Source organism: Mus caroli, unplaced genomic scaffold (genome assembly GCF_978045245.1).
Source record: "Mus caroli unplaced genomic scaffold, Mus_caroli_1 scaffold_7, whole genome shotgun sequence".
Classification (NCBI taxonomy): domain Eukaryota; kingdom Metazoa; phylum Chordata; class Mammalia; order Rodentia; family Muridae; genus Mus; species Mus caroli.
In genome coordinates, this window is record NW_028227262.1 from 106,167,645 (window position 1) to 106,194,461 (window position 26,817).

At 44.0% G+C, this 26,817-nt stretch overlaps 1 protein-coding gene across 3 annotated transcripts; it reads right to left on the minus strand.

Moving 5' to 3' along the window:
• Positions 1 to 1,379: 1,379 nt before the first annotated feature.
• Positions 1,380 to 26,137, minus strand: Arhgef5 (Rho guanine nucleotide exchange factor 5). Of its 3 annotated transcripts, none has more exons than XM_021165422.2 (15): positions 26,037 to 26,137; positions 16,292 to 19,415; positions 15,681 to 15,738; positions 15,093 to 15,154; positions 14,632 to 14,885; positions 12,087 to 12,247; positions 11,378 to 11,530; positions 10,964 to 11,093; positions 10,666 to 10,740; positions 10,179 to 10,268; positions 8,371 to 8,528; positions 7,672 to 7,833; positions 6,306 to 6,376; positions 4,028 to 4,132; positions 1,380 to 2,098 (listed from the first exon to the last, which is right to left on the minus strand). In XM_021165422.2, the coding sequence occupies exons 2-15, from the start codon at positions 19,401 to 19,403 to the stop codon at positions 1,941 to 1,943; spliced, it is 4,749 nt and encodes a 1,582-aa protein (XP_021021081.1). In that variant the 5' UTR covers positions 19,404 to 19,415; positions 26,037 to 26,137; the 3' UTR covers positions 1,380 to 1,940. The 3 variants fall into 3 exon arrangements, with proteins under 3 accessions (XP_021021081.1, XP_029334547.1, XP_085696780.1); XM_029478687.2 differs by having other exon boundaries at positions 25,978 to 26,136; XM_085840654.1 differs by lacking the exon at positions 26,037 to 26,137 and adding an exon at positions 25,783 to 25,804.
• Positions 26,138 to 26,817: the final 680 nt, after the last annotated feature.

A 26,817-nucleotide genomic window follows, 5' to 3' on the forward strand; every position in this document is an offset into this window, starting at 1 on the left:
TCTGCCTCAAGTAAAATATTCGTGTGTTTTTAAAAAGGCAAACAAGCTTACTTGAACTTTAGAATGGATTAAACAGCAGTGTGTTGTCAAGAGTTAATATTACTGTTATATTAACATATATTAACCATTTGCTAATTTGCTAATTAATAAATTTTATTTAAATTATGTTATTAAACTAATTTGGTTTCATTCTTACCTTTATGCAAAGCTGCAATGCAACGCTGTCCTTAAGTCCTCCTAATCATAAAATATAATAAAATGACTAAGGAAGGACTATAATAATCCCACTTAAAAGATGGGACAAAGGATGCCATGTGTTGTCATCTGGGATGCTAGACAAGAAAAACAATGGTGGTGACATTCTTCAACTGAGAAAGGCAATGTTAAAGAGGACAGAGAATGATTCATCGTTTGCTTGGCTCGGACTTTGCAGTGTATTGATCAGGTGCTGTTTAAGGATTTGGACTGATTGACTCATGGCAGCATGGTCACTGGGTCCTAGGTCTCTTTCCACTGCCTTTAACAAAGATGGAACACCTAGGGCGGCATCTTCATTGCAATTAAAGTCACAACAGAAAGTCATAAATGGTTGGATTAGCATTTGCCAAATCCACACAAATTAACCTATCTGTGCCTATGGATGTGCTAAATTATTTGAATGGGCTCTTATTAACTGAAAGAAAGATAAAATTTCAAGACCTGTAAGTCATATAAAGTACTCAGAAATTGCTGGTTGTTTGTGAGCCTAGAGGCTGCCTGGGGCTGAGAAAAAAGAAAACAAGCCCAGGTATGCCCCGTAGTTAAAACATTCCTGGGAACAGCTTAACCTTAAAGATAAAGAGGACTGTGAAAACATAACAGGGCTATCTGAACTGAGTCAACAACTCACAGAACTCTGACACCCTGCACGTACATGTGATTTTTCTGCTGATGTTTGAATAAGCCAATAGTGTGTCGCTATGCTGAAATCCACACCCCTAAGCCCCGTACCCCATAAAAACCCCTAGCTTCTGAGCCTCGTGGCCCACATCTGTTATCTCCTGTGTGGGATGCATGTCGGTCCAGAGCTCCATCATTAAATGACCTCATGTAATTACATCAAGATGGTCCTTCTTGATATTTTGGGTGCACGCCGAATCGAAAATTGAGTGGGGGTTTCCCCACTAAGTTCTATCATAACTACTCGTGCCTTCTAATTCCTTCTACAAGCTCTGAAGGTACAATAAGCAGAGCCACTGGCCAAGCTCCTAGGTCTTACTAGAGGAAGCTAGTAGCCAATATAATCTGTGCACCAGTTTGGTCTTTCATGACATGCCACATAGGCTGGAGTTCTTAGGAGACTCTCCTTGTAAATCTTGTTCAGTGAGTACTAAGTAACCTGAGAAGAAAACACGTGAAGTGCCAAGTTTATTAGAGTGAGAGAACGCCACCCTCACATCACCACCAAGAAACAAGGACTGCAGGGGCACATGCACTGAGGACAATCTCAGATTGGAAGCTATTCTAGAGGTCACCAGGTTCACCTTCCCAACTGATGTGCCAATCCCCATTAAACACCTCCCTCCATTGAGTGGGCTGAGGTCTATCTGGTAACATATGTCTGTCCACAACCTTACATCCGGCCAGCTCTGAATCTGCACTGTAGTAGCAGATGATGTACAAGTACCATCTGGTAGTGGAAGTACAGCACCAAGGCTCATGCCCCACAGGCCCTTTTTCTATGAAGAAAGGTTCCCAGAATCCAGTGTGCAGTCACTCAATCAATATTCCCTACCAAGCACAAAACGCAAAGAAGTACTGGAGCAAGGGACTGAGCTCATCCTTGGGATTTCAGAAGGCCAGGTTCCTGATCCCTAGAAAACTTCTGCAGCAGGTTTCTAGGACTAGCCATTTCCAGGAATGCTTGTTCATGAGCTCAGAAGACTCTTCATCAAGAACAGTTAGACTTGCTGTTCTACCAGCTGTAGTTTGGCAGTCTTGACTCGATGGGCTTCCTTGAGGTTCTGAGCACGGACCTCTGGGTTTGAAATGAACTCTACCTGCTGGACAGGAAACCAGCCTTGCTCACCATCTGAGAGTCTTACACCCTCCAGCCAGCCTGCAGTACACAGTAAGAGGAAAGAAGAGTTAGAGGTTAAGGGTTCATGCTAACTTCTTGGACCTCCTTGACGAAAATTAATCGACATTCTGAGGCTGAATGGACCAGGATCCTCTGCCATGAAAAGCCCAGCTATGTATATTATGGAAATGGCTGCTCTAGGCCTGTTGATGTTTACAGGCCTTCTTCTTCTTCCCTACTATCAGTTGAATTTTGCCCATCAAAGTATTTATTTATAACTTTTTTTTGGTTTTTATATTTTAATTTTTTTAAATTTTTAATATTTTTTATTATGTATTTTCCTCAATTACATTTCCAATGCTATCCCAAAAGTCCCCCAGACCCTCCCCCCAACTTCCCTACCCACCCATTCCCATTTTTTGGCCCTGGCATTCCCCTGTACTGGGGCATATAAAGTTTGCGTGTCCAATGGGCCTCTCTTTCCAGTGATGGCCAACTAGGCCATCTTTTAATACATATGCAGCTAGAGTCAAGAGCTCCGGGGTACTGGTTAGTTCATAATGTTGTTCCACCTATAGGGTTGCAGATCCCTTTAGCTCCTTGGGTACTTTCTCTAGCTCCTCCATTTGGAGCCCTGTGATCCATCCAATAGCTGACTGTGAGCATCCACTTCAGTGTTTGTTAGGCCCCGGCATAGTCTCACAAGAGACAGCTATATATGGATCCTTTCAGCAAAATCTTGCTAGTGTATGCAATGGTGTCAGTGTTTGGAAGCTGATTATGGGATGGATCCCTGGATATGGCAGTCTCTAGATGGTCCATCCTTTTGTCACAGCTCCAAACTTTGTCTCTGTAACTCCTTCCATGGGTGTTTTTTTCCCAATTCTAAGAAGGGGCACAGTGTCCACACTTTGGTCTTCATTTTTCTTGAGTTTCATGCATTTAGCAAATTGTATCTTATATCTTGGGTATCCTAAGTTTTGGGCTAATATCCACTTATCAGTGAGTACATATTGTGTGAGTTCCTTTGTGATTGTGTTACCTCACTCAGGATGATGCCCTCCAGGTCCATCCATTTGGCTATGAATTTCATAAATTCATTCTTTTTAATAGCTGAGTAGTACTCCATTGTGTAAATGTGCCACATTTTCTGTATCCATTCCTCTGTTGAGGGGCATCTGGGTTCTTTCCAGCTTCTGGCTATTATAAATAAGGCTGCTATGAACATAGTGGAGCTACCCTGGTAACTTGAAATCTGTTCTTATTTGGTGTGGTAGTTTGAATAAAAATGGCCTCCATAGGTCCATAGGATGTGGAACTATTAGGAAGTGTGGCCTTGTTGGAAGAAGTGTGCTTTGAGGTCGCAGAAGCTCAAGTTAGGCCTCATGTGGCATTTACTTCTGCTGCCTATGGATCAAGATGTAGAACTCTCAGCTCCTTCTCCAGCACAATGGCTGCCTGTGTGCCACCATGTTTCCTGCCATGACGATAATTGACTCTGGAACTGTAAGCCAGCCCCAATTAAATGCTTTCCTTTATAACAGTTGTCTTGGTTATGGGTGTCTCTTCACAGTAATGAAACTTGGGAACAAAACTGCTCCAAATACAATTGATAAAGTTACACTGAGGCCACCCTGGAGTCCATCAATCAGTCAGAATTGGTCTCTTTACAGAAGGGGTAATTTAGATGTACACAGAAAGGAAGAGAGCCACAAAGATATGTATGCAGAGATTAGAATTATGCAGCCATTTTGAAGCCTGTGAGATGGAGACAAGGTAAAGAACCTTCCTTGAAGCTTCAGTTGACACTTTGATTTGGGACTTCTCAACTCCACAACCTTGAGAGAATAAATTACTGTTGTTACTAGGCACTAAGATTTCAGTACTGTTATGGCAGCCCTAGAAAGCTGGTGTATCTCTGTCCAGAGTCTGCTGGCCCACCTGAGGCTCAGGTATCTTCCGTCTTACCATCACTGCTTTGCTGAGTCACCATCACCACATCCGCCTTCTCTAATGCCAACTCATCATTCTCTCGAGGCTTGTAGGCACGGAGGCACTGAACTTGTGGAGAGTCTATAGAAGAGAAGAATGAAGGTTAGGAGCAGTGTAGGACAAACATGAGGAATTGGGAGGGGAGTATAGGAGGACATGAGGTAAAGACAAGTGTGGGATCATTGACAAAGGAAGCCATTGACCCACACCTTTAAACCCAACACTTAGGAAGTAGATGCAGGGGAATCTTTGTGAGTTCTACACAAGCCTGCTCTACACAGTAAGGTCAGCCAGAGACACATAGTGAAACCCTGTTTAAAAATACAAACATATAAAAACAAAAACAAACAAACAAAAACCCACAAAAATAAAAGCCTGAAAACAAATGACAATGACGACAACAACAACAACAATAACAACGAGGCATTTGGGACAATCTTTATCTCCCAGGAATCAAACAATTCAGTAAAGAAACACAGGATCAGTATGGGATCTAATTTTTACAAGTTCTGCTTCTCTAGGGAAGAAGCCCGGAATACATCGTGTGACCACATTTAATTAATCATCATGACAAATACTTGAGGTTAGGCTGAAGATCCGGCTTCCTTCTGAGATGTTTCCTGACCCTTCTTTCTTCAATGGAGTTTGAATTCCTTAGAACTGACTGTTGAAGGGAAGCCAGGTATCCCTTATCTAACCGTTCTATGCACACAATTTACTTTGCTAGTTCAAAGCACAGATCCTGTTCTAAAGGGAGCAAGAGGTAGTATGTTCTGAGCTAAATACAAGTGACCATGACCTGGAAGCATAGAATGACACATTCCACTGTGGAAGAGGTTACTTCTATGGTCAGAGAACAAAAGCAAGGCATGAATAATATGTTTGAGAAAACACTGGTGAGGTCCTTGGGTAGGCAGGTTATAGCAGAAAGGAAACATATCTCCTATAGGTTGTAGATATTATCTTAACAGACTTAGCTTCAGGGCTGGTGAAGCTAACGGTCTATACTAAGGTTAACAATATATCCACAAGTTTTACATATCGGTCACAAGACCATCAGGACAGATAGGGGCTGGCAATAAAGGCTACTATTGGGACCAAAGGTGACACATGATAATTTTGGCTCTTGATCTGTGACACTGCATCTTCACAACTAGAAATTTCAAGTGATTACTGGTATCTTCAGCATAGAACTCAGAACTTAATTCACAGCCTTTCCAACAAGATTCAAAATTGAAGTCTATATATCTTGCATCATTTTCTTGCTTGTACCAGATAAGGGATCCCATGCCTTTAAAAATAGCCTTCTACCGTTAAACTTTCTGGATGACATATATGTCTTTTCTCCTTTTTGGCCTCACTTTCCTCATCTGTAATTGATCGAGATGATCATTGATCCAAATGATTCATGAGGTAATTCTACATGCTTTCTTAAGAGCTGGGCAGCATTACCATAGATTGTAATTAAGTTCAAGATAACAAAGTTCAGAGTATACCTATTCTAGAAGCAATCTATCTGAGATGGATTTGACTTCATACTTTATTTCCGTGCACTGATTTTGCGGAAAGTAAGTGGAATGAATGCCACGTATTAGCAGTGCAGTTCATTTTTCTAAAGCGAATCTTCCATCCACAGAAATGAAATGCAAAAGTAGTGAAGTAGTTCCCTGCTACCCTCTTTACCCATCACAAATGAAGCTAATTAACGAACCGCACAGCACGTAAATAGCATAGAGTCTCCTAGATCCCTTTCTAAGGTTCATTACACACTTTTGTTCTTTTTTTCCCACAAAAGCCCAGTGTTCCTTTCAAACCCTCTGGGCTCTGGCTACTCCTGTGTGCTCTGGGTAGGCAAACTTAGCTATCCAGCTGTAGTCAGACTAAATGTGTGCAGCTCTTCTGCCATCCCCATTATGGGTACAGTGCCCCCCCACCCCGTTTCCCTCTTACATCTTCAATCAGTAAAATTAAGTCAAAATCACAGCAGATATTCCTTTAAAGGAATATATATTTTACAAAGAACAAACATTTGCCTAAGGTAGTGAATGCTCAAGCAAAGATACTGCCATCATGAAGGACAGTTGTTAATCAGCTGTATCCTGAGAATTTAAGCTTCTATCTTCAGCAATCTACTATGAAATTCTAAGGAAAAACAATAAACAGAAGCCTTTTAGAGTTACCACCCAGCACACTACCCTTCATCCAAAGGAGACTAGATAGACACTGCCATTTTCTCTGTTATAGCCTTACTCACCATAACACTCAAGGAGGTCCAACTCCTCTCTGGGCATGGCCAAGGCTGAGATCCAGCGAAGCTTTTCACTTCTGACAAAATAAAGGAAAGCCTTAGCCTCAGTGACAGACTAGGGGCACACAGGCTGAGGGTCAATGGCGGAGAAGGCAGGTGGCTACAGGAAGGACATGTCTAATCTAATGACTCCTAAAAAGCAATGGGATCCTGCCTGGTTGGAAACACAGTGTGACCATACATTATATGTTAGTGTATCGTATTTATCCTTCCTTTCTCCCTCCAGGCATATCTCCAAGAAAGAGTCAACAGGTGAACTGTCAGTCACACACATGAACATTTTCCAGTCTGGAAATCATACCAAAAAAATCACTCATCTGTTTAGACATGACCACGTTGCATGGCTCTTGATTGTCACCTACCTCCCTTCAATCAAATATCTAAGTTGAAAATTAGTATTTAATACTATTTAAGCCAAGTCATTATTGTTGTATAATGTAATCTTAGCCTATCTTATCCTCTGCTTCCCAATGTGCCTAGGTTATTGAGAATGGTACTTTCACTTTTCCAAAAGGATGCTACCCAAATCTCTACAAAAGAACACAAATCTGCTCCTGGTTATTTGTCTTGGGTGAAATACAGACTACAAACCCATGCACTACCTTCTCCGCTCCATGAGGAGAGATAGAAACTATTGATCCCACTTGAACTGTCTTCCAAGGGATCAATCTGAAAAGTATCCATATCACATGGAACCTTAAGCCACAGATATGTTTAATAATCTTACAGAGAAGCTCTTCCTGTGTCTTTCATGGCGCCAGCAAAGCTACTGGGTGTTCTTTAGTTTGCTATATTGCGTGCCAGATTCTCTAGTTACCATTTCAACTCTCAACATTTGTATGTATATGTGAATGTATTCGTTTGTTATTATCATCAGAAAGATGACAACTCATATTTCTTAACACTACAGATTTCTGCTCAATAGAGGACGAAGCTAGGAGATTGAGGAAAAGCAGATAGCACACAAGGTGTTTTTTATTCACAAAAGTGCCCACCAGCTGTGGAGCTGGGTTGCATGGATGAGCTGATCACTCATAAACACAGTAATCCAATTCTCACTCATTCCATGCCAGCTCAGCTCCCTTACACCTCACAGACTTTGTGCTTTTTGAGTACTGGCTATGAAGCAGATGTTCAGCTGTGGTGGCAACTTCACATCTTCACCCCACACTGAATCCTTTTCAAGTTATCACTTAGCTCTAGAGCCTTGGGTTTCTCTCTATGAATGACCCCAGAAGTGCTGAGTCATGGTCTGCATATGGTTCTGTCCAGGGACATCCACCCCCAACTCCTGTGTCCAGCCCCGTCTCACTGAGTCTCAGTGCGGAAGAGGAATTCCACTTGGGTGCCCTGTGCGTTGTGCAGGAGAAAGAGACGGAAGAGGTTTTTGTGAGGTCCATGAAGCTTCATTTCACACTTCTCCCCTCGGATGGAGGAGAATGGAGCATGGTCAAATACCAGGAACCGGCTGCCCCTGCAAGATAGAAATCTTTTAAGTCTGAGTCTAGAGTTTTGGAACTTCATCCACCCTCACCCTCTAGTCTTGGATTCCATTTCCCTGCCCTAGCTTCTACAGACTGTATCATATAAAAGCCATATGAGGGCTTCAACTTGCTCTGAATATAATGTGTCCCAACCAACTATTTACTGCATTTGTGATATTCACTACTTTAAGGCATTGAAGAGGAGAGAACCAATATTAACTTTATAAAATCCTAATGACCAGGGCTTCAGCTCTGAAATTAGCCAAGTAGCTGTATCGGCTATTATGCTGGGCACAATCCAAAGAAGCCACAAATAAACGTATTGAAAAGGCACATGAAGACAATATCTCATGCTATAGATTACTCATGTCTTAACACTATTCCCACTTCTGTCCTCTAAGTTGACTCATGACTCAGACTGTGAGTTGTCTAATTGAAAAGGGATTCCTTGGCAGCAGGTCATTTGATGTCCCTCTGGTCCTATCCCACTCTTTGGTATGCCCTGGACTCCCATTCCAGAAACTGACTCTCGGGGACGAGACAGCAACAGACAGTCATTGAAGAGATGTAGGTGGACTGGACGAGTGGTCAATTTCCTTCTCAGCCCTGGGGAGACACTGAACTCAAGGGCCGTCAGCTCCCCACTCTTCACCAGCCATCGAGATTGTGAAATAAGTGGGAAAATCTACAGAGCAGAAAGAGAGAAGAGGCAGGTGATGAGTGTCCTGTTAGTCCTGCCCAACCTCCCAACCACCAATTCCAGATGTTCCCTCTTGCTCTAAAGCAGTGATTCTTATTCTTCCTAATGCTGCAACCCTTTAATGTAGTTCCTTATGTTGTGGTGACCCCCAACCATAAAATTACTTTGTTGTCACTTTATAACTGTAATTTTACTGTCATGAATCACAGTGTAAACATCTGATATACAGGATATCTTATATAAAAATCTCCTAAGGAAGCCTGATATAGCTGTCTCCTGAGAGACTCTGCCAGTACCTGACAAATACAGAAGTGGATGCTCACAGCCATCCTTTGGACGGAGCACAGGGTCCCCAGTGAAGGTGCTGAAGGGGTTTGCAGCCCCGTAGGTGGAACAACAATATGAACTAACCAGAGCTCTAGAGCTCCCTGGGACTAAACCACCAACCAAAGAAAACACATGGTGAGACTCATGGCTCTAGCTACATATGAAGCAGAGGATGGCCTTGTCGGTCATCAACGGGAGGAGAGGCCCTTGGTCCTGTGAAGGTTCTATGGCCAGTATAGGGGAATTCCAGGGCTAGGAAGCAGGAGTGGGTAGGTTGGTGAGCAGGGGGAGGTGGGAAGGGATAGGGAGTTTTCAGAGGGGAAACTAGGAAAGGTGAGAACATTTGAAATGTAAATAAAGAAAATGTCAAATAAAAGAAACGTGCTAAAAAAAAAATCTCCTAAGGAGATTGTGACCCACAGGTTGAGAACCACTGCAAATCAAGCCATCCAGATTGTTTCTCTTGGAAAACCCTAACTACACTGTACTCTGGGTGAAAGGAAGGTGACTCTGACCTGACAAGAGATGATGTGGGAGCAAACGTCTGTGAGCCCAAGGAGAACATGTCAATGAACAGTCAAGGTACAACACAGAATCATGAAAGCCAAAGATCAGGGGCAGTTATGTTATCTGCTTTCCCCTTAATGATGGTCAGAACCAAGACAGGCAGAGTGAGAATCAGACTGGAGTTGAGGATAAGGATTTTAGGTGGGGTCTGCCTGGAGCTGCAGCCTGGGAAAGAGCTCCTGTAAAACTTAGAGAAGGAAATCTGTTCTCTTTTAGAGGAGTAATGATATGTATGATCTGTAATGCACTGCAACTTAAATGTCGAGGATCAATTTCACATTTGTTTGGACAAGAGAATTTGAGGTTTATGACATGTTGCTTTGGTTAGGGTGAAGGTGATCTGATAAAATAAGTGAGTCAAGCATTCCTCACCCTTAAATTTTTATATATCCTTATTCTGGGAAATTGCTTCTATCCATCTGCTGGGTGTTCCTCCTCCTCCAGTAACTACTGCCCCTCCCTCTTTTCTGATATTGCTGATCATTTCCTTATGCACATACACACAGATATAATTATAGATCAGCATCCTCTACTTTTACACCAATATGTAATAAAATCCACATATAATTCTATGCCTCCACCTATCAACATGTCTTGTAGAATGAAGTGCTCATGTGCATATTCCGGAAATGGACAGAAGGAGAGGTAGAACCACTAGAGGCTGGATGACTGTGTTAGAGGATGGTGTGTAGGATATGCTAAAGAGATGCCTAGGCAGGGAGGTGTCCAGGGACAGCTCACTTTGCACTCAAACTCAATCTTCTGGCTCAGGTAGATGAGCTCCTCTGTCCGCCGCATTCTCTGCACATTGCTGTTGCAGTCTCGAATCAGCTGTGAACAGAGCAGGGGAAAGGAAGGGGAAGATCATTGAGTCTTGCCCTTTAAGCCCCCTTAAAGGCAACCTGGAAGGATGCCTGAAAAGCTCAGTCTTTTCTACCAGCTGGAATTGTGTAAAGCAGCATTAAAGTCATGTGCTGGGATGATGGAATACTTTATATGACCCGAGAGAACATACGGGGATGAGGGCCTGGGGTATCAGGAACATACTTGCCAGATATGGAATGTGAAGAATTAGTTCTGGTAGATGCCAAAAGGTGACTGACCTCTCCCCTTAGTACGGTCCCATCTCCCTTGCATTTTTCAGTCATAAGTATTGGGGGAAGAGGGAAGACTTCTCCCTGAATGGTTATATATCCCTTATAGGTTATTGGATATATTGGCTGCCTACCTTCTCTAGGGCATGGTGTGCCTTCGTGGCCTCTGCCTCTTCTGAGGAGCCAGGCTGAGTTCTCTTCAGTATGTTCTGTGGAACAAAGAGTGGACAAGAGCCAGATAAGGGGAAGGACAAGTCAGGGACATAGTTTCAAAAGCAATGAGTTCTAAGAAAGAAAAATGTGAACAGTTGGAAATCTGTTCCCATCCTCCACATGATGTGCAAACTTCACAAATGGATGACAGTTTGCCTCCAATCTCTCCAAGACCATGTCTGAGTCAAGGGAATTAAACCAAAGAAGTATCTGCCATACCTGGAGCAGCAGCTTGAGACGTGTGATGCGTTGGAAGGGCAGTATCAGAAAGGACTTGAGAGACAGGCGTTGGCAGATGGGGTCACTCTCTAGCTTCTCCAAGACCTCCCGGAAACTGCTGTTGCTATTCCTGTATGAGTAGCAAGTAAGAAGTGAGACAGAGAGTAAAGGGGGCTCAGTGAAGGCATGGGGAGTGGGAATTAGTGGAGAATCTGGGATTAGGAAAGAATGAGGAGAACCCATGTACAGGATCCAGATATGACTGTAGAGAGGATCTGATATGGGCAATGGGCTGAAACTTCAAATGACATATCGGGCACAAAAACATATACTCATGAGAGAGGGCTCTGGGCTGGGGATTGAGACAAGGTTACTGCAATGTCCACTAAGGGAACGGAGAGGGATCATTCTTACATTAGACTTTGGAAGGTGCGTTCCTGATAGGTCTGGTTGGTGACATAAGGCAGGTAGACTCGGTGGAAGTCTGTGGCATGATTCAAGACAACATCACACACTTGGAAGGAGAAGATGTTGTTCTCAAAGTTTTCTTCTAGGTCTGAAAGGAACCTGTGTAATATTTAAACAGTCTCATGAGCTACTGGGTCCTCAGCCCAGCATCTGTCTCAGTCCTGTATATTCTGAGCCTGCAGCTAATTCCATGAATCACTAACTTCTCCTGACTCTCCTTAACTCTGTGCCCTTGCTATGTAGTACCATCCTCCCCTAGGTTGTTACTAGTTTATTTCTGATGGAAATTAAATAGAATTCTACTATTCTATTTCTTTTTCTTTTTTTTTTTTAATTCTATTCTCGTTTGCCAGTCTTTCAGTGGTTCTTATAGATTGTGTTCAGTGCAGTACAAACCCAGAAAGTAGATAAAATCTCAATTCAGGAAGCACTTCTCACTCATCTATATCAATAGACCTGTGACCTTCCATACCCTCCTCTTCTTAGTTTTTCCTATCCCCCTTTATACCCCTAAAGGAATCATGGAGGGAGCCCAGGCCCACTTTTATCTAGAGACTCTGACAAAGAGAAGGTTTCTAAGTGGGACAAAATCAGCTGTAACCTCAATGGCTAAGCACAGCAAGGTTGATAGAATGGAGTTTGGAAGAAGTCTCACGTGGTGCTGACATCTCGTACATCCTGCAAACGAGAGAAGAGCCACTGATGATCCTGGTTGGACAGGGTGCCCCGCAGCTGGGCTGAATGTTGGAAATGATCCACAGCTATGTTTAGACTGCGCAGGTAAGATGCCTCTGACACAATCAGCTCAAACTTGGCCTAGAGGATTGGAAAAGAGGAAGATTAATGAATACTTTTGTGAACTGTCTGGTAGATGAAAGTTGCTGAACAATGGTTTAGGGTTGATCACTGAATTAGCTGTATCTTTTCATTAGTCATAGTAAAGAAACTTAGTCTAGGAGGAGCACAAGGAGTATTTGAGTATGCCAGAGTCAACTTAGGGGCCCAATAACGTGAACAGAGCCTTTATGTTTTCAAGAAACTTAAAGATACATTCATACCTATACACAAACAACTGTGATATCATAGGTATGTTAATTTACCATGCGATAGGAAACATTTTACCAACAAATAGACTGTGCTGGATCTCGTAATAAGGTGGTTAATATTTTAAACACAATGAAGTTTACTTTTAGAAAAGAAACAATTAAGTTGAGCATTTGTAGAACTTTTATTTAAAAGAAAAGAAAAAACGAAAATAAAGCTGGAGGGACAAGTAGGAATGAGGTACAAGGCCTGGTAGATCATGTCAACAACACAACCCTTTAAGCTTAAAGAGATGTGAAAATGTAAAAAGGTCAAGAATTAGCTGGGTTGCTTCTTGGTTCTGTTTTGTTTCATTTCTTAGAATGAGAATACCTTTTAGCAATGTGTGGAAAAGGCCAGAAGACGTAAGAGCCCTGCTGGGAAATTGGGTAACATGTCTAGATGGGAGATGAAGGCCTATCACTCATAGGCATGTGGAAAAGTGCACCACTCTAGTCATCAAACAGGACTTGGAAGACGTTGCTTATTTGCTAGAAGTGGGGTGTAAAGAGGAGGAGCCAAAGCCACCACCCTGCTTTTGATTAGGCAATAGGTTAGATGGTGGAATCATGGACTAAGCCAGAGAGGTCCGTGTCAGGGAGAGAGAGGAAGATGACAAGCTCAATTTTATGTCTGAGGAGAGATGGGAATAAAAAGAAACAGGATACATGAGAGAAGATGCTACAGTTGTCATTTAAAAGGGAAAGCACTTAAGAATGTGCATGAAGGCTCCAGCAGGGGGAGCAATAACTCATAGACAAGATGAGTGGACTCCTTTTCCTTCTCAGCATGGTCACTCAGACTACGTGGAAAACAGTAAGATAGGCATCCCTTACTGATCACTGAAATAGCCAACCACTCAGCTGAACTTAATATACAAGCCCAAACTATGATACTGCAGGTTTATTCTCAACATAACATCAAAGACCACATGGCTTAAGTGGCTCATTTAACACTCGGAAACTCAGGGTTTTTGTTGTTGTTGTTGTTTTGTCTTTTTATATAGAGTGACCACCCCACCACCACAAACACACTTCAGCAAACACAATTTTCAATAGCAAGAGAGTCTGTCAAAGAACCCTGCAGATTCCCAAGGTGCTATTTTATGAAATGAATATGTATGTATGAGGTGGTGATACTTAGGTGTCTCTTCTTGCAAAGTCAAGAGGGATCAAGGCTAGAATCAGGACCCTTGTGACTTCAGAGTTCATTTCATCTTCCCATTATTTGATCAATAAACACAGAACGGGTTAGTAATTTTCTAAACACTGGTATTTTAAAGTTTTCAGTTAAATTATATAACTTATCCAAGATTATCCCACTAGTTGAAGCCAGGCTTACATCATCTAAATTCAAATAGTCAATATTTTCTGACTGACTGTTCTGTAGTAACCATTTATCTTTCTTATTCTCCCAGTAACTCTGTGTATCTGTTTTACAAAGGGCTTAGAGACAGCAAGGTGACTTGGCCAAAGTCAAGAAACAGATAGTAACAAAGGCATCGTTTCTCCATCACTGTTATAGAACCCAATTACTTAGATATTAAGTCTATCCCACTGTGCCCTATTTTCTCCCTGGGAAGGAATGTTCTACCTCCTCCTTCAGACAAATATAAAAGCAGAATCTGCCCAAGAAAAACTTACTAATGCTCACTGCTTAGAACCAGACAAGCAGTGTCTCCTGAAGTCTTAGTCCTGGGGATAATGACCAAGCGGGGATATAGTAAAGCCTAGGTGAGATCAAAGAACCTCTTCAAAAGACCAGCAAAAAATGAGTATATGGCTTGTGTGAAACACTTGTAGATGTGGAGAGGAGATTATCGCGATGAAGTTACTCTCACACCCCTCCCAACGGATTCCAAGGCATGGTCACTCTGTATGAGTTCCAGCCAGGACAGGAAAGAGTAGACGGCACATGCACGAGTGAGGGAAGAAGGGAATATGCTGAATTCTCAGAGCACTTCACATTCTTCAGTGTGGCACTGAGCAGTCACTATGTATCCAGGTGAGCCTGGGTTGGGGAGAACCTGCTCTTGGTGGCAGAGGTGAGGAGGAGATAAAACATTAGTGAATCTGACTTTATTCCCCCTGCTTTCCCTTGCCCTGCCCTGGTGGTACCTCTTGCAGTTTTTGATCTTCATGGGTCATGGAGAGCAGCACTGTGCTATTGCGCACCACAGGGATTTCCTGCCAGAGGGAGCCACTGGAGGCCATGGAGAGGCGCTGTAGGTAGGAGTCTGAAGAGACCAGTGCCTTTCGACGATGCCGTGGGGAAGAGAGCCCGTGTGGCTCGGCCAGGCTGTCCAGTCGCTGCTGGCTCTGAATCTCCTTGTTCAGAACAACATCACTGTACTCCTGATAAAGTAGCTGGGCTATGGGTGAAGATGCATAGGAAAAGGAGAAAATCCTGAGAAAACGAAGTGAGTAGAAGCCCACCGCCAGAAACTGGCATCTATGGCTGACCTCTGGCAACCCTTTTTCTCTGGACACCACCATTCAATTGCTGGCAGTCATGAGTCCTTGTCCCATTTTAGGCAGAAAGCACACACAAGCCTATAGATCTGCTTTAAAGTACTCACAGGAGATGAGCTTGGAGCAACGTCTTGAAAAGCCTCCCATCCCCTCCTTTGGTTTCTTCTCCCTGTGGAGTAGGCAGGATTTGAGGTTGCTTACTGACTGTGAGACAGCAGACCCTGAGTGACTTTAGATTTAAAATCCTCTAACCTTCCATATACATGCTGGGATGACAGGACTGAAGGAAAGTTGCTTCAGCCTGTCCCCATCACGGGTCCTTCCATTCAACCCTTCTCCCTTATCTCATAGTCCAGGGAGATCTGAGGACTTAGGGAGAACTTAGAAATTCAGTGGGGCATCTCAAACAGTAACTCTACTTTGTAACTCAGGGGTCTTTAGGATAGTATGTGTCCTCCATACGCCTTAGGAGGACAATAGGTGACTCCGACACTGCAGGCAGAACTGGGTAGGTATAAAAACCTTCCTTCTCCGCAGTCGTGGTGCCTCTTTCTTCCTCTCCTCACTTTTTAGACATAGAAGCACCAGCAATTCTGGATCCCAGGATCTTTATTCACTGAATTCTTACTAAGGAAATCTTAGTGTCATAAATGAAGACAGTACAGTTGAATTACTGAGGAGTCAGGGCAACTCACCGGAAAACAACAGAATCTGAAGAGCCAGGAAGTCTTCCCACAGCTGGATTTCGTAAATCTGAAAAGTGAGATGGGTGGCACAACAAGGACATTTAGAGTAGGTGAAAGGATAAGCAGGAGCCACAGGTGAGCAAAGGGAAGACAGTTCTACTGGAATCTGGAAGAGAAGACAATGATTCCAAAGGTATTCTAAAGCCCAGTACCTACTGTGTCCCTGGTGCTCATGTCAGGGTAGGAATTCCAGAAGATATATTAGCTGTGCCCCCAGCCTTCATGCAAGACAGGAAATGCATAAGTAAGGGTACTTTAAAATTTTCAAAAGGTATAGCAATGGAAGGAGACTGGCAATTTCAAGAAGAATTGAGCTTCAGGAGAAGCAGAAGATGGAAAGGTAGAAAGGGAGGGGGAACATTCTGACAGGATCATGGTAGGTCATGACTTTCTGAGTTGATGTAGGTGATACAGGTGAATTAAGCTGCTGAGAGAGCAATAGAGCCCTCGCAGATGGATGATGTACAAAAAAAAAAAAAAAAAAAAACACAAAAAACAAAAAACAAAAAAAACAACTTTGTCTAAAATAAATGGTTCTATAGTCTCTGCTCCTTACTTACCTGAAGAGCTTTCAGGCAAAATTGAAGGTCTACGAAGGCCTTGCCGGTTCCAGCCCTTTTGCTTGTTGGGTACCTGGCCCAGAACAACCTGTTCACTGCTACTTTCTGATGTCCTTGCTGGGTCGCGTCTGTGAGGCCAGCTGGATGCCTTCTCCAGTTGGTGGTGGAGGGGTTTTTCTGAGTTCTTTCTTGATCCTAAAGCTGACCTCCTTGTATTATTAAATTCCTCCTGAGGGGTGGATCTTCCAAATGATCCTCTCACTGGTGGCTCAGACTCTTCAGTGAGCCCTGACTCATCCTTAGTGGTAGGTCTCTGAAGCTCTGGGATCCAAGGTGTAGTAGGAGAAGAGGGACTAAGAAGGTTTGTCATGTTGCTGAAAGCCAGGCCAGGGGACACTTCATTATTACACCTACTGGTGGGAGGCAAAGATTCTGTTGATCTGCCTGTGGCTGGAGGCCAGGAGGTCCGTCCAACAGAGAGAGTAGAAGCTGTCCAATCTTGATTATTAGGTCTTGGCTTGGCTTGACCTCCTGAATGTATAACTCCTCCCTGGATACTCTTGCTTCTCCCCCTGGACTTTGGGGGCAATGGAGGTGGTTCAGAGGAAGGATCTATGATAGGGACTGGGGGTAGAGGCCTATATATCCTTGAGATATAAGAGGAAGAGATGGAGGGATGGCAGAGCTCAGGCATATCAGGAGTTGGGGGTAATGGTTTGTTGTATCTCAGCCTGGAAGGGATGGAGGTCTGTGTATGGTTGGGGCTTTCTGGGGTAGATGGCAGAGGGCGGTGCTGCCTTGCCACAGTGGAGTCAGGAACTAGGGAAAATGAGCCTTTAGAAGATCTATGGAGCCCTGAACTTAGGGTCAGTGGAGGAGGATGACTATGCCGCTTCAGTGTAGAGGCTACTTCATGAAGAAGGCCATCTCTCTCCACTATGTGACTGTAGCTATGTCTCTTCTCTGGGGGAATAGGGAGTAAAGCTTCACGTATCGTCATATCCATGGAGACAGCGGGTGGTGAAGAAACATTTGCAGGAGAGCCTATGGCAAAGGCTGAGTTCTGTGGGGAGCCCCATGTCGGACTACCATGAGGACTGCTGGGCCTCTCTGGATTTGAAGTGAATTCTTCAGAGTCCTGTTTCAAAGCAAGCAAAGCAGTAGAGGAGTCTGAAAAGACAATACCATCCCTACTTCTTCTGTTTCTTCTTGGGGTCAGAGAGCCATAGATGGCTGCTGGTTTAGGAGGTCTCTGAGGTAATTCCAAATGAGAGAAAGAGAGTGACATTCCCAGAGAGTCTGGAGTCTGCTCTGTCCTGTGAGAGCCTGGGAACGAGTTGCTTCTTAGATGTTGGGTAACTCCAGTGTAGCTGCTAAGAGGGCTGTGAGGGCCAGCTGTGTCAGAGGTGGCACATGGGTACCTGGAGGATTTTGCAGGTAGTGGAGGAGTCTTACATGGCCCACAATGATGTGGAGTGTCAGCTGAGACAGAGGCTGTTGGGGTCTCCTCAGGAAGGGTAACTGAAGAGCTAACAGGTGACAAGGTGGCAGTGCTGGAGAAAACATTAGGAGGACTGAAAGGAGGTGAATCTGGTGTCCCTGAAGGAGCCACAGATGTACTAGCAGAGACAACCTCAATCCCCTTCCTTAGCCTGAATTCTTCTTGCTGGCTGTTGTGAGTCCTATTATCAAGAGATTCTTCAGGAGCAAAAGAGGCAGGGGGAGAAATGGGTTGGTGAGACCCTTCTGTTGGCTCCAGTGCAGGAGCTTGAGGGCTCAGTTCCTCACACACAGGCTCCTTCTGAATCTGTGGAATATCAGCCACAGAGGAAGAAATACCTGGGAACAATGTACCTGGGGAGAGAACCTCAGGAGCTACGGAAGCCATCGGAAGAGAAGGCTTGCTGTCCTCTCCTGGTCTGCTCCTTTCCACTGCTGTCTGCCCACCACTATCCCCGTTCCCTTGGACCCTGTCACCTGAGTCTATGACCTCCTTCTGGTCCCCTATGGGCATCACTTTTCCTGTTTGATCATGATCTCTCTGCTTTCTCCTTACAATCTCTGATTTCTCTACTAACCTTTGATTCTCTGTATACTGAGTGGCTACCCTTCTCTCTTCCACCTCCCTGAATTCCCGGTCCTGTCCCTCCTCTTCTGAATCTCTCTGAACCCAAACCCTCCTTTCCCTGTTCTCTTGGCCTCTCTCACTGTAATTCAGACCTTCTAATTCCCCACTGAACCCCTCACTTTCCCATTGTCCTCCAAGTAGCATATAGCTTTGGATCTGTTCCTGCTTCTGTTCTTCCTCATTGCCCTTAAACCCCTCTTCTACCTCCTCCTGCTCTCCCAGGAGCCCACCAGAACAAATGTCTTCGTTCAGAGTTCCTTCCTCCTGAATTTCTACTTCCTGTCCTTCCTGATCCTCCAGTCCCCGGGCTTCCTGAGGTTGAAGGAAGCCTTCTTGCCCTTGATTTTCTTGTGTGGCCTCCAACTGCAGCTGTTTCCCCTGCCTAAGCAGTTCACTTCCACTGCCCTCACTCTGCTCAGTCTCATCAGGGTGATTTTTGCAGGGAGGCCAAGATCCTCTAGGGATTGAGGTGTCTTGGGAGGTTTCTTCCTCTTCTTTCTCTTTGCTAACTGCCAAAGTCAAAGACATAAGTTCTGACTGCAATTCTGCCCCCACTCTGCTGTCTAGTTTGCTGGGTATGTCTAGCCATTCTTCCTGGACAGCACATGCCAAGAGCTCTGGGGCAGCTATTGTTCTTGACAGTCTGTCTTTAAGGCTCTGGATTACAGCTTCCTGCTGGTCTGGAGTGTTACAGGCCTCAGCCAGAAGGATTTCCTGGCTTGTCTCCATATCCGAAGATTCTTTCTTGAAGAAAATTGCCATACTATTAGGTGTAGGGTCACTCATGTTCCTTAACACTTTTGACTGGTTCTTCAAGGGTCTGTGTCCATCTGTCCACTTATAGGATGGGTCTTGGTCTTCTTGAGCTTCAGGATCCAAGGCAGGGATCTGACTGCTCCTCATGATACCTTCGGGGATAGTTTTAAATTCTTCTATGTTAGGGACTTCTGTAGATACTCCATATTCAGGCTCCTCAGCCTCCATCAGGGCTGAATCCTAAAGAAGGATACAAAATAAAAGTTTCTAATGCCTCTTCTATGTGTATGTATACAAGAAAAGATCACAAATAAGATGAATGGGAAACTTCTTTGGTTCCATTGAGGATCATTCTGGACAGGTATACAGTGATACAAGTGCTGGCCTTTGTATGTGACCTTTTTAACTTTACTAATTTTTAAATTAAACTGAGTTACATACATTTTTCAAATAAATAATTTTTATATAAAAATTTAAAATTTTATTTTTATTTATACATATCTGTATGTGCATTCAGTGACCACAGAATTCAGAAGAGGGCAACAGATCGCCTGGAACTGGAGTTATATGATTGTGAACTATTAATATGGGTGCTAGGAACTGAACCCTGGTCCTCTGTAAGAGTGGCAAGTTTTCTTAATTGCTAAAGTCATCTCTGTAGTCATTAGGGACTTAGAGGGATTGAGGTGATGGTTCAATTGGTAACTACAATGAAGATTTACCAAGAGAGTATGGAGGATGGTTTGGTTGGCCTAATGTACAAGCATAAGAAGCCTAGCATGGCCATAAAAATTCCAGGAATAATCATGTATGTCTGTAACCCTAATATGTGTGGGTGTGGTCAGGGACAGGTAGATCTCCAGAGCTTCCTGATCAGCCTGTCTAGTCAACCAATGAGTACCAGTTGAGTGAGAACTTCTCTCAAAAGATAAGATGGAAAGCTTTCTAGAAAAATATCTGGCATAAATTCTGGCGTATGCAACACACACACTGAAACAAGCCACACACATCTACTTAGGGACCCTTTAAAGTATCAGACAACCAGCAGTGACCAAGACAAAGCTCCTATTTGATCTTGCACCCCTGTGGGAAAAACTGATTATAAACAATTCAATCAGCATTAAAGACCATTGTCAAGGAGTTCCAGGAACTCCCAGTGGTCACTGCCCTCTAGCTTCTATTATGCCATTGTCTATTTCTCCCAGTCAACTCTCTGGACTCTCAGTGTGAGTCAGCTTCAAGTAACTACCAGACATGATGGTTGACACACCCTACATCTAACAGCCCAGAGAAGCAGTGTCAGAGGTAGAACCGTCCTCCTGAGCTGTTGACATGGGATTAAAATAGGTCAAGCTATTATAGCCGATATGCAACAGATGAATCCTTTATACAGGTTCTGGATTTTACTATCTTCCTACTTCTACAGTGTCTGTACTTATTTATAACTAACAAACAATTTTGTGTTAAGTTATAGAGACAGCTGTTTTAAAATGGCGAGCTAAGATAACCCCACTTACTATATTCGACATGGCTGGGCCACCTTCCTTATGATACTCTCCTCCTCACCAAGCTAACTCCTCTTACTACTTGCCAACATTGTGACCTTTTACCCGGTATCCCTACTTCCCACTTCCAACAGATCACCTCATATCCTACTGTACAAAAAACAAGCAATCAGCAAACAATGGAGAGATGCTGCTTCAATTTATTCAATTCAAAAGAAGCTTTCGTGCCCACTCCTCCTCTTTCCCATGTTCCACCTTGTTACTTGTCTCCTCTAGGTCATGATTATCTCTCTAAACCAGTGGTTCTCAACCTTCCCAAGGCTATGACCCTTTAAAACATTTCCTCACATTATGATAACCCCAACCACAAAGTTATTTTTATTGTTAATTCATAACTGTAATTTTGTCACTGTTATGAGTTGTATAATATAAATATCTGTATTTCCCAATGGCCTTAGGTGACCCCTGAGATAGGGACATTCAGCACCCCACAAAGAGGTCAAAACCAAGAGGTTGAGAACCTGTGCTCTAACACTTAATCAGTATCTAAGAGTTCCCAGCAGCAGGCAACTTCTGAATATCTAAACCAAGTTCTGCCTATGAGCTATCTTCAGAGCCTCCCCGCCCACCTGCTCCACCAGCTCCAATAGGTGCCATTCTGCCAGGATCCTCTAGATCACACTTTGGTGCTGGCTGTGACTATCACTACTCACATCAGGATTTCCTTTGCAGTTATGCCATTATCCTGCTTTGGTTGACGCTTTGGGTTTCTAATTCCTCAAAAGGCTTAAACTATATTCCTATTTCAGGTAGTTTATAAAAATAAAGGACTCACTTCACTTTTCCCTTGCATGTATACCATTTCAACTATATAACGATGTGTTCTGATTCAACTTCAGTCTCACCAAAAAGTGGCAAGCAGCGTGAGATAGGATTTGTTCAGTTGCCTACATCTAGCACAACATCAGCCCATAGTAAGTGCTCAATAAACATTTTAAACATAAAGAATAAACCTTTTGTTTCCCACCTGGCCAAGATTCTCCATATTATACTCACATATCTTTATACCTGGAGCATAGCCTAGTCCCAAACTCCACACATACAGTGCATTTTCCACACAAAATACCACTTATAGTTGAAATTCCTTGGTATCTTCTTACTAGACTTAAGAAAATTCCCAAAATTTCAGCAATGGTCTTACACATTGTACAATCTGGCCCTTGCCTTCCTTTTTCAGCACCTGCCACTACCCTCAGCTCTCCACCCCCTCTTGCTCAGCTATAGGCCTTCATATGTGGTGGACCACTGCTGAAATTTGGTCCCAGAGAACCCTCTGCTTCTTCTGAAAAACACATAGAAGTTGTCTAGCATTTCCCACCTGTATCAGGATCTTCAAGAAGGTACACTCTCTACTGAGTTAACTGTGAAATCCCCACTACCTATGATTTTACGGTCATTTTCCCCAGCTATCTTACATCTCTGTGAGATACCCTCTCCCATGTTAACTGTGCAGTCCTCTCTAACTTAAGTTTTATGGTTCTTGGTAAAGATGGGCAGTTACGAGGGTTATTTTTCAGTTCTTTTTGATTCTTTGCTACTATTTAAGTCCACTGTAGGAATCATTTAATCTATTTAAATATCTCTTCCTCATCTCTAAGAGATGGGGAAATTGTTTCCTTCATAGTTCTAATGAAGATTAACTAACATAATACAAAAAGTTAATTGTTATCTTTAAAAGTTATAGGAAGTATAGGTATTATTGATCTGAGAGACTGAATATGTGTAGAAAAGAAATAGAAGACTGTAAGACTGCAGAGACATTCCTAGAAACACAAAACTTTGCTCAACTTGCAGATGGCAAACTAAAGCCCACAGACTCCATTTCCTAAGGAAAGGATACATGTAAATCTGAAACAAAGACTCCTGATGTGAGTCTATTGTAAGTACACAGTCATCCAGCCACAACACAGAAGAGGACACCATGGGCCTGTGGGTCTCAACTGTGGAACTTTCTGGTTTCTTCCAGGTTTAAAGGTGGTTTAAAAGCCACTTGTAAGAATGCCTTTTGTTGTCATGCTGAGTTTTCAAGTGTGTGTGGTACACACACACACACCAACTTAATCAACCCTTACAGTCTCTATGCAATACAATCTTACATAACCAAACAAGCAGGTCCCTAGGCATCTTGCAGACGTGGTCTGTGACAAGTTCCTGGTCACCTCACAGATGCAGATATTATCTATATAGGGCAAGTATATGTGATTAACATAAAGGCACATGGATCGAAGGACTTTTATGTCCTTTTCCACTTATGAAAAGGCAGTATGTGGTTTACTCTATCTAGCCCTTAAATATAAAATGTATGATACATAATATGACCTTATTCTCTCAGCCACATGTTAAATAACGTATCTGCTCATTGAAACTTGCTCCTACCTGCCTCAGAAAACTATGTGACAAACCCTGTTATCTCTCCTCATCAGCATCTGTACTGTCTGGAACCCTCTCTCCCAATATCATCATATCCTTAGAAGAAGGGTAGTGGCATGCCCCTTTAATCCCAGCAATCAGGAGGCGGAGCCAGCAAGATCTTTAAGTTTGAGGCTAGCCTAGTCTAGTAAGTGAGTTCTAGGACTGTCAGAACTACAAAGAGAAACTCTGTCTCAAAAACCCAGGAAGAAAGAGAGAGAGAGAGAGAGAGAGAGATTGAGAGAGAGAGAGAGAAGAGGGAGGGAGGGAAGGAAGGAAGGAAGGAAGGGAGGGGAAAGAAAAAATAGAAAGAAAGAAAGAAAGAAAGAAAGAAAGAAAGAAAGAAAGAAAGGAAAAAAGTAAGTAAGAAAGATGGAAAGAAAGCCACTTAATTGTCTATACCCCAAAGTTAGCACATACTGTTAATTCTTATATTTAATTCTAACTTAATAATCCTATGCAAACAGGCATGGCCCAGCTAGAATATGGATAAAGCTAAAGGAAATCTGTAAAACATTCATATAAAGGCATTAGAACGGATTTTTTTTTAAAACTACCTATTCCGTTAAGAGATGAAACATCCTCATATCCCTCTCATCTGGGATGACTAATCACTATTTATCTGCATACAGGGAGAGACAGGGCACAGAGCATCACAGGGAACTGGTTTCTCTCCAGACCAGAGACACTTCACATCTTCAAGACCCCATAGACAAACCTCCAAGTGATCCCATTAACAGAACAGTGCAGAACACAGGAAGACCTCCACAGTCTTACAGAGACTCCACAACCAACACTTTAGCTCTTGTCCATTTCTAATTATCCAGGTGTAAAAGGATTTCAAAGATACCCTTCCTTACCTCTTGGGATTGCTTCTGCATTTACAATGGCATCTATACTTCTGCCTACAGTAAGAAAACAAATCTCCCACTTGGAATTTGGAGGAATCCAAAAGATACCCTCTTCATTTCATTTAGCTCATATAATCACCACATAGATATGTACTTTGATTTAGTGTTTGACATTACTACCCTCAATATTCCAGACACCGAAATAAGTGTAGTATGACACCACTGTTATGACTTGTCCAACCAACCCAGTAAAGAATGGAATAGCACTTTTTACCTATTGTCTCATGTCTTAGACAATATCATGGGTTGTCTTAGAGGCCAGGTGGTCTTATATAAGAACACTCTTATGTGAGGATGCTTATGCCCTTAGGCCTACCAGTGACTATGGGGCCATCCAGTCAAACAAGGTGTGACTTGTTTGTCATTGGCATACAAATGACATTGTGTACTTTACAGACACTCCAAGTGGCCAGCTTACTCTACACACATTGCAGGTACAGGGTCCTGTTTACAACACAGGCTAACACCTGTTTGTGTCTACACCATTCTGTACAACATTATCTCAGGAGATCGCACTTCTGTCCACACCAGAGTAAGTGACTATTCCAGACACCACAAATGACGTCTATCCCAAAGACAGGCAAGTCCATAAGGTGACCACACACAACTTCAGACAAACCACATTATGGGCAGCCATACCCTCCAGGGAAAACAGATATATGAAAACTTTGGCTACATCTTCAATTTTTGTATTCTTTTGAAAAGAGGTATCTCTTCACATTCCTTCTGACTTCTCCCTTCCAATGCTTACATCTCTCTTTTACCGCAAACTTAGAATTTATAAGCTGTCTGTCCTCTACTCAGCCTCCCCCTTGTCCCCTCCAAGTCCTTTTAAGGTTCATGGATTCTATCTTAGACCTGAGGACTGGGTAACAAATGATGACTGTTTTGATAGAGCCAGAAGCATGCATACCCCAGGTGTAGATAAAGCAGGAAGTGTGGGAAGAGGCCACACTGGGGGCTGTTTCTCTGGGACTTGGTGCTTTTGAAGTAAAGCTGAGAGCACAGTGGGAGAGCACGGGAGGAAGGAAGCTGAAAGGAAAACCACCCTCTCAACCCTCCTGTTTGGTGTGCCCTTCCCCCTCAGTCTGACACAGCGCTGGCCAGAGTTCACTGCTAGGCCGACAGGAGGACAAGATTGTCCAGAGAACCCAAGATCCAGGAAAGGGGGAGGGGAGTGAGCGGAGGGGAAGAAGACTTGAAAACTGAGGCTCTAGGGTTAGCTCTCCCGGATCAGTTCTGCTAAAAGGCATTTATAGAAGATGCCCCAAACTAGGGCTCTGAAAATGGGCTCCCGCACCCGCAATATTCCGAATAGCTCTCTTACACGTTCCTTAGAACCTTGTGCGGGGGCCAACAAGAAACTCCCTATACACAGGTAAATGGGGGAGAGGGAACTCAGCGCAAGGATCCCTGATTCAGATTTCAGAGCCTTAGTTAACAGAGGGAAGAGAGAGAGAGGTGTGTACACAGATTCACACATACGTAGGCATGTAAATGCCGCGAAGATAACGAAGCAAGGCCCAGGCCTGGTTACAAAAGAAAAAAAAAAAAAAAAAAAAAGACAATTTCAGGTAAGGAACCCTCTAGAAACTGAATCTCAAGAATTCTTTATCAAAGGAGTTAGCTTTCCCCAGGGCCCCGACTTTCCGGGTGGAAAAAAGTTCTGATTATTGGCCGGGGAACATCGCGGGGCAGGGTGCCCATTTCCAAGGCTCAGACCTGGTTGGAAAGCAAAGTTTTCCAGGAGGCCATTCCTTCCGGCTCCCTTCCCGGTCCCGACCAGGTACTCAGCCCCTCACTCGGAGCCCGGCCCACTGGCCCAGCCCCCCATTTCCGGAGTCTGCGCCCCGGGACCTGCCCGGGACTGGTCCCGGGGGAGGCCTAGTTCTCTCTTCTTTCTCGCCCCTGCCTTACCTCCACCGGGCGCCACGACCACCCAGAGTCCGGGGCTCAGAAGAGAGGAGAGCACCCACCTGGTCGGAGTCACATGCTGCCCCGGGCTGGCCCGAGAGTCCCCTCCAGGTCCGGGCGCCCGCCGCGGTCCCCAGCCAGGCCAGGCCGCCCCGGCGCCCCACCCGCGGCCCGCCCCTGCCGCCGGACGGGAGGGAGGGACCGGCTTCTCCCAAGGAAGTTTCAGGTGAGGAAACAGGGACACACCTTCCCGGGGGAGGGGCAGCTCCGGGCAGAGCTGGGAAGAGCGAGCTCCGCGGGATTGAGCTCTACCCATAGCACCCGCAGGCTGTGGCCGTCCAGGGGCAGAACCCCGGCAGGAGTCACCAGGGAGACGCAGGAGAGAAGTGGGCACGGGACTCGCCGGTGTCCGGCGTGGCCCTAGACTCCCCTGCGCGTCTCTTCCTCCGTGGGTCCTCTTAAGGTCTCCAACTGAGGCTCATCCGGACCCGGCTGACTTTCTGCCCCCTCGATGTTTCCGAACATCCGAGATTTGGGATTGTCAGCGTGCTTCTTTACTTGGTGTTTGCCATAAGATAAAGGGTATTTCTTGCACAAGTTCTTCTGTTCCTGTCTGTATGCTTCTCTATCTCTTGTCTCTCCCTCTCTACCCACCTCTCTCCTTCCCATGTTCCTCCCTCTCTTCACTGGGTGCATGTGAAACATTCTTATGTCTTTTCTGTAGATAGCCTCTGTATGCCTCCATGTTCCAGAGTTCATTTTAAGATCTTATGTCTCAGTTTGTATGATCCTTCTCTGTTCTCTCCAGTATTCGGAGAGAGAATACACACACACACACACACA

What these genes read in the sequence shown, in the direction of transcription:
- Arhgef5 (XM_021165422.2), bottom strand. Translation starts at nt 19,403, where the DNA reads ATGGAGGCTGAGGAGCCTGAATATGGAGTATCTACAGAAGTCCCTAAC. An exon ending in TCAGATTCTGTTGTTTTCCG is followed by an intron (nt 15,155 to 15,680) that starts GTGAGTTGCCCT and finishes CCTACTCCACAG; the next exon opens with GGAGAAGAAACCAAAGGAGG. An exon ending in GGACCTCCTTGAGTGTTATG is followed by an intron (nt 4,133 to 6,305) that starts GTGAGTAAGGCT and finishes TCTCTTCTATAG; the next exon opens with ACTCTCCACAAGTTCAGTGC.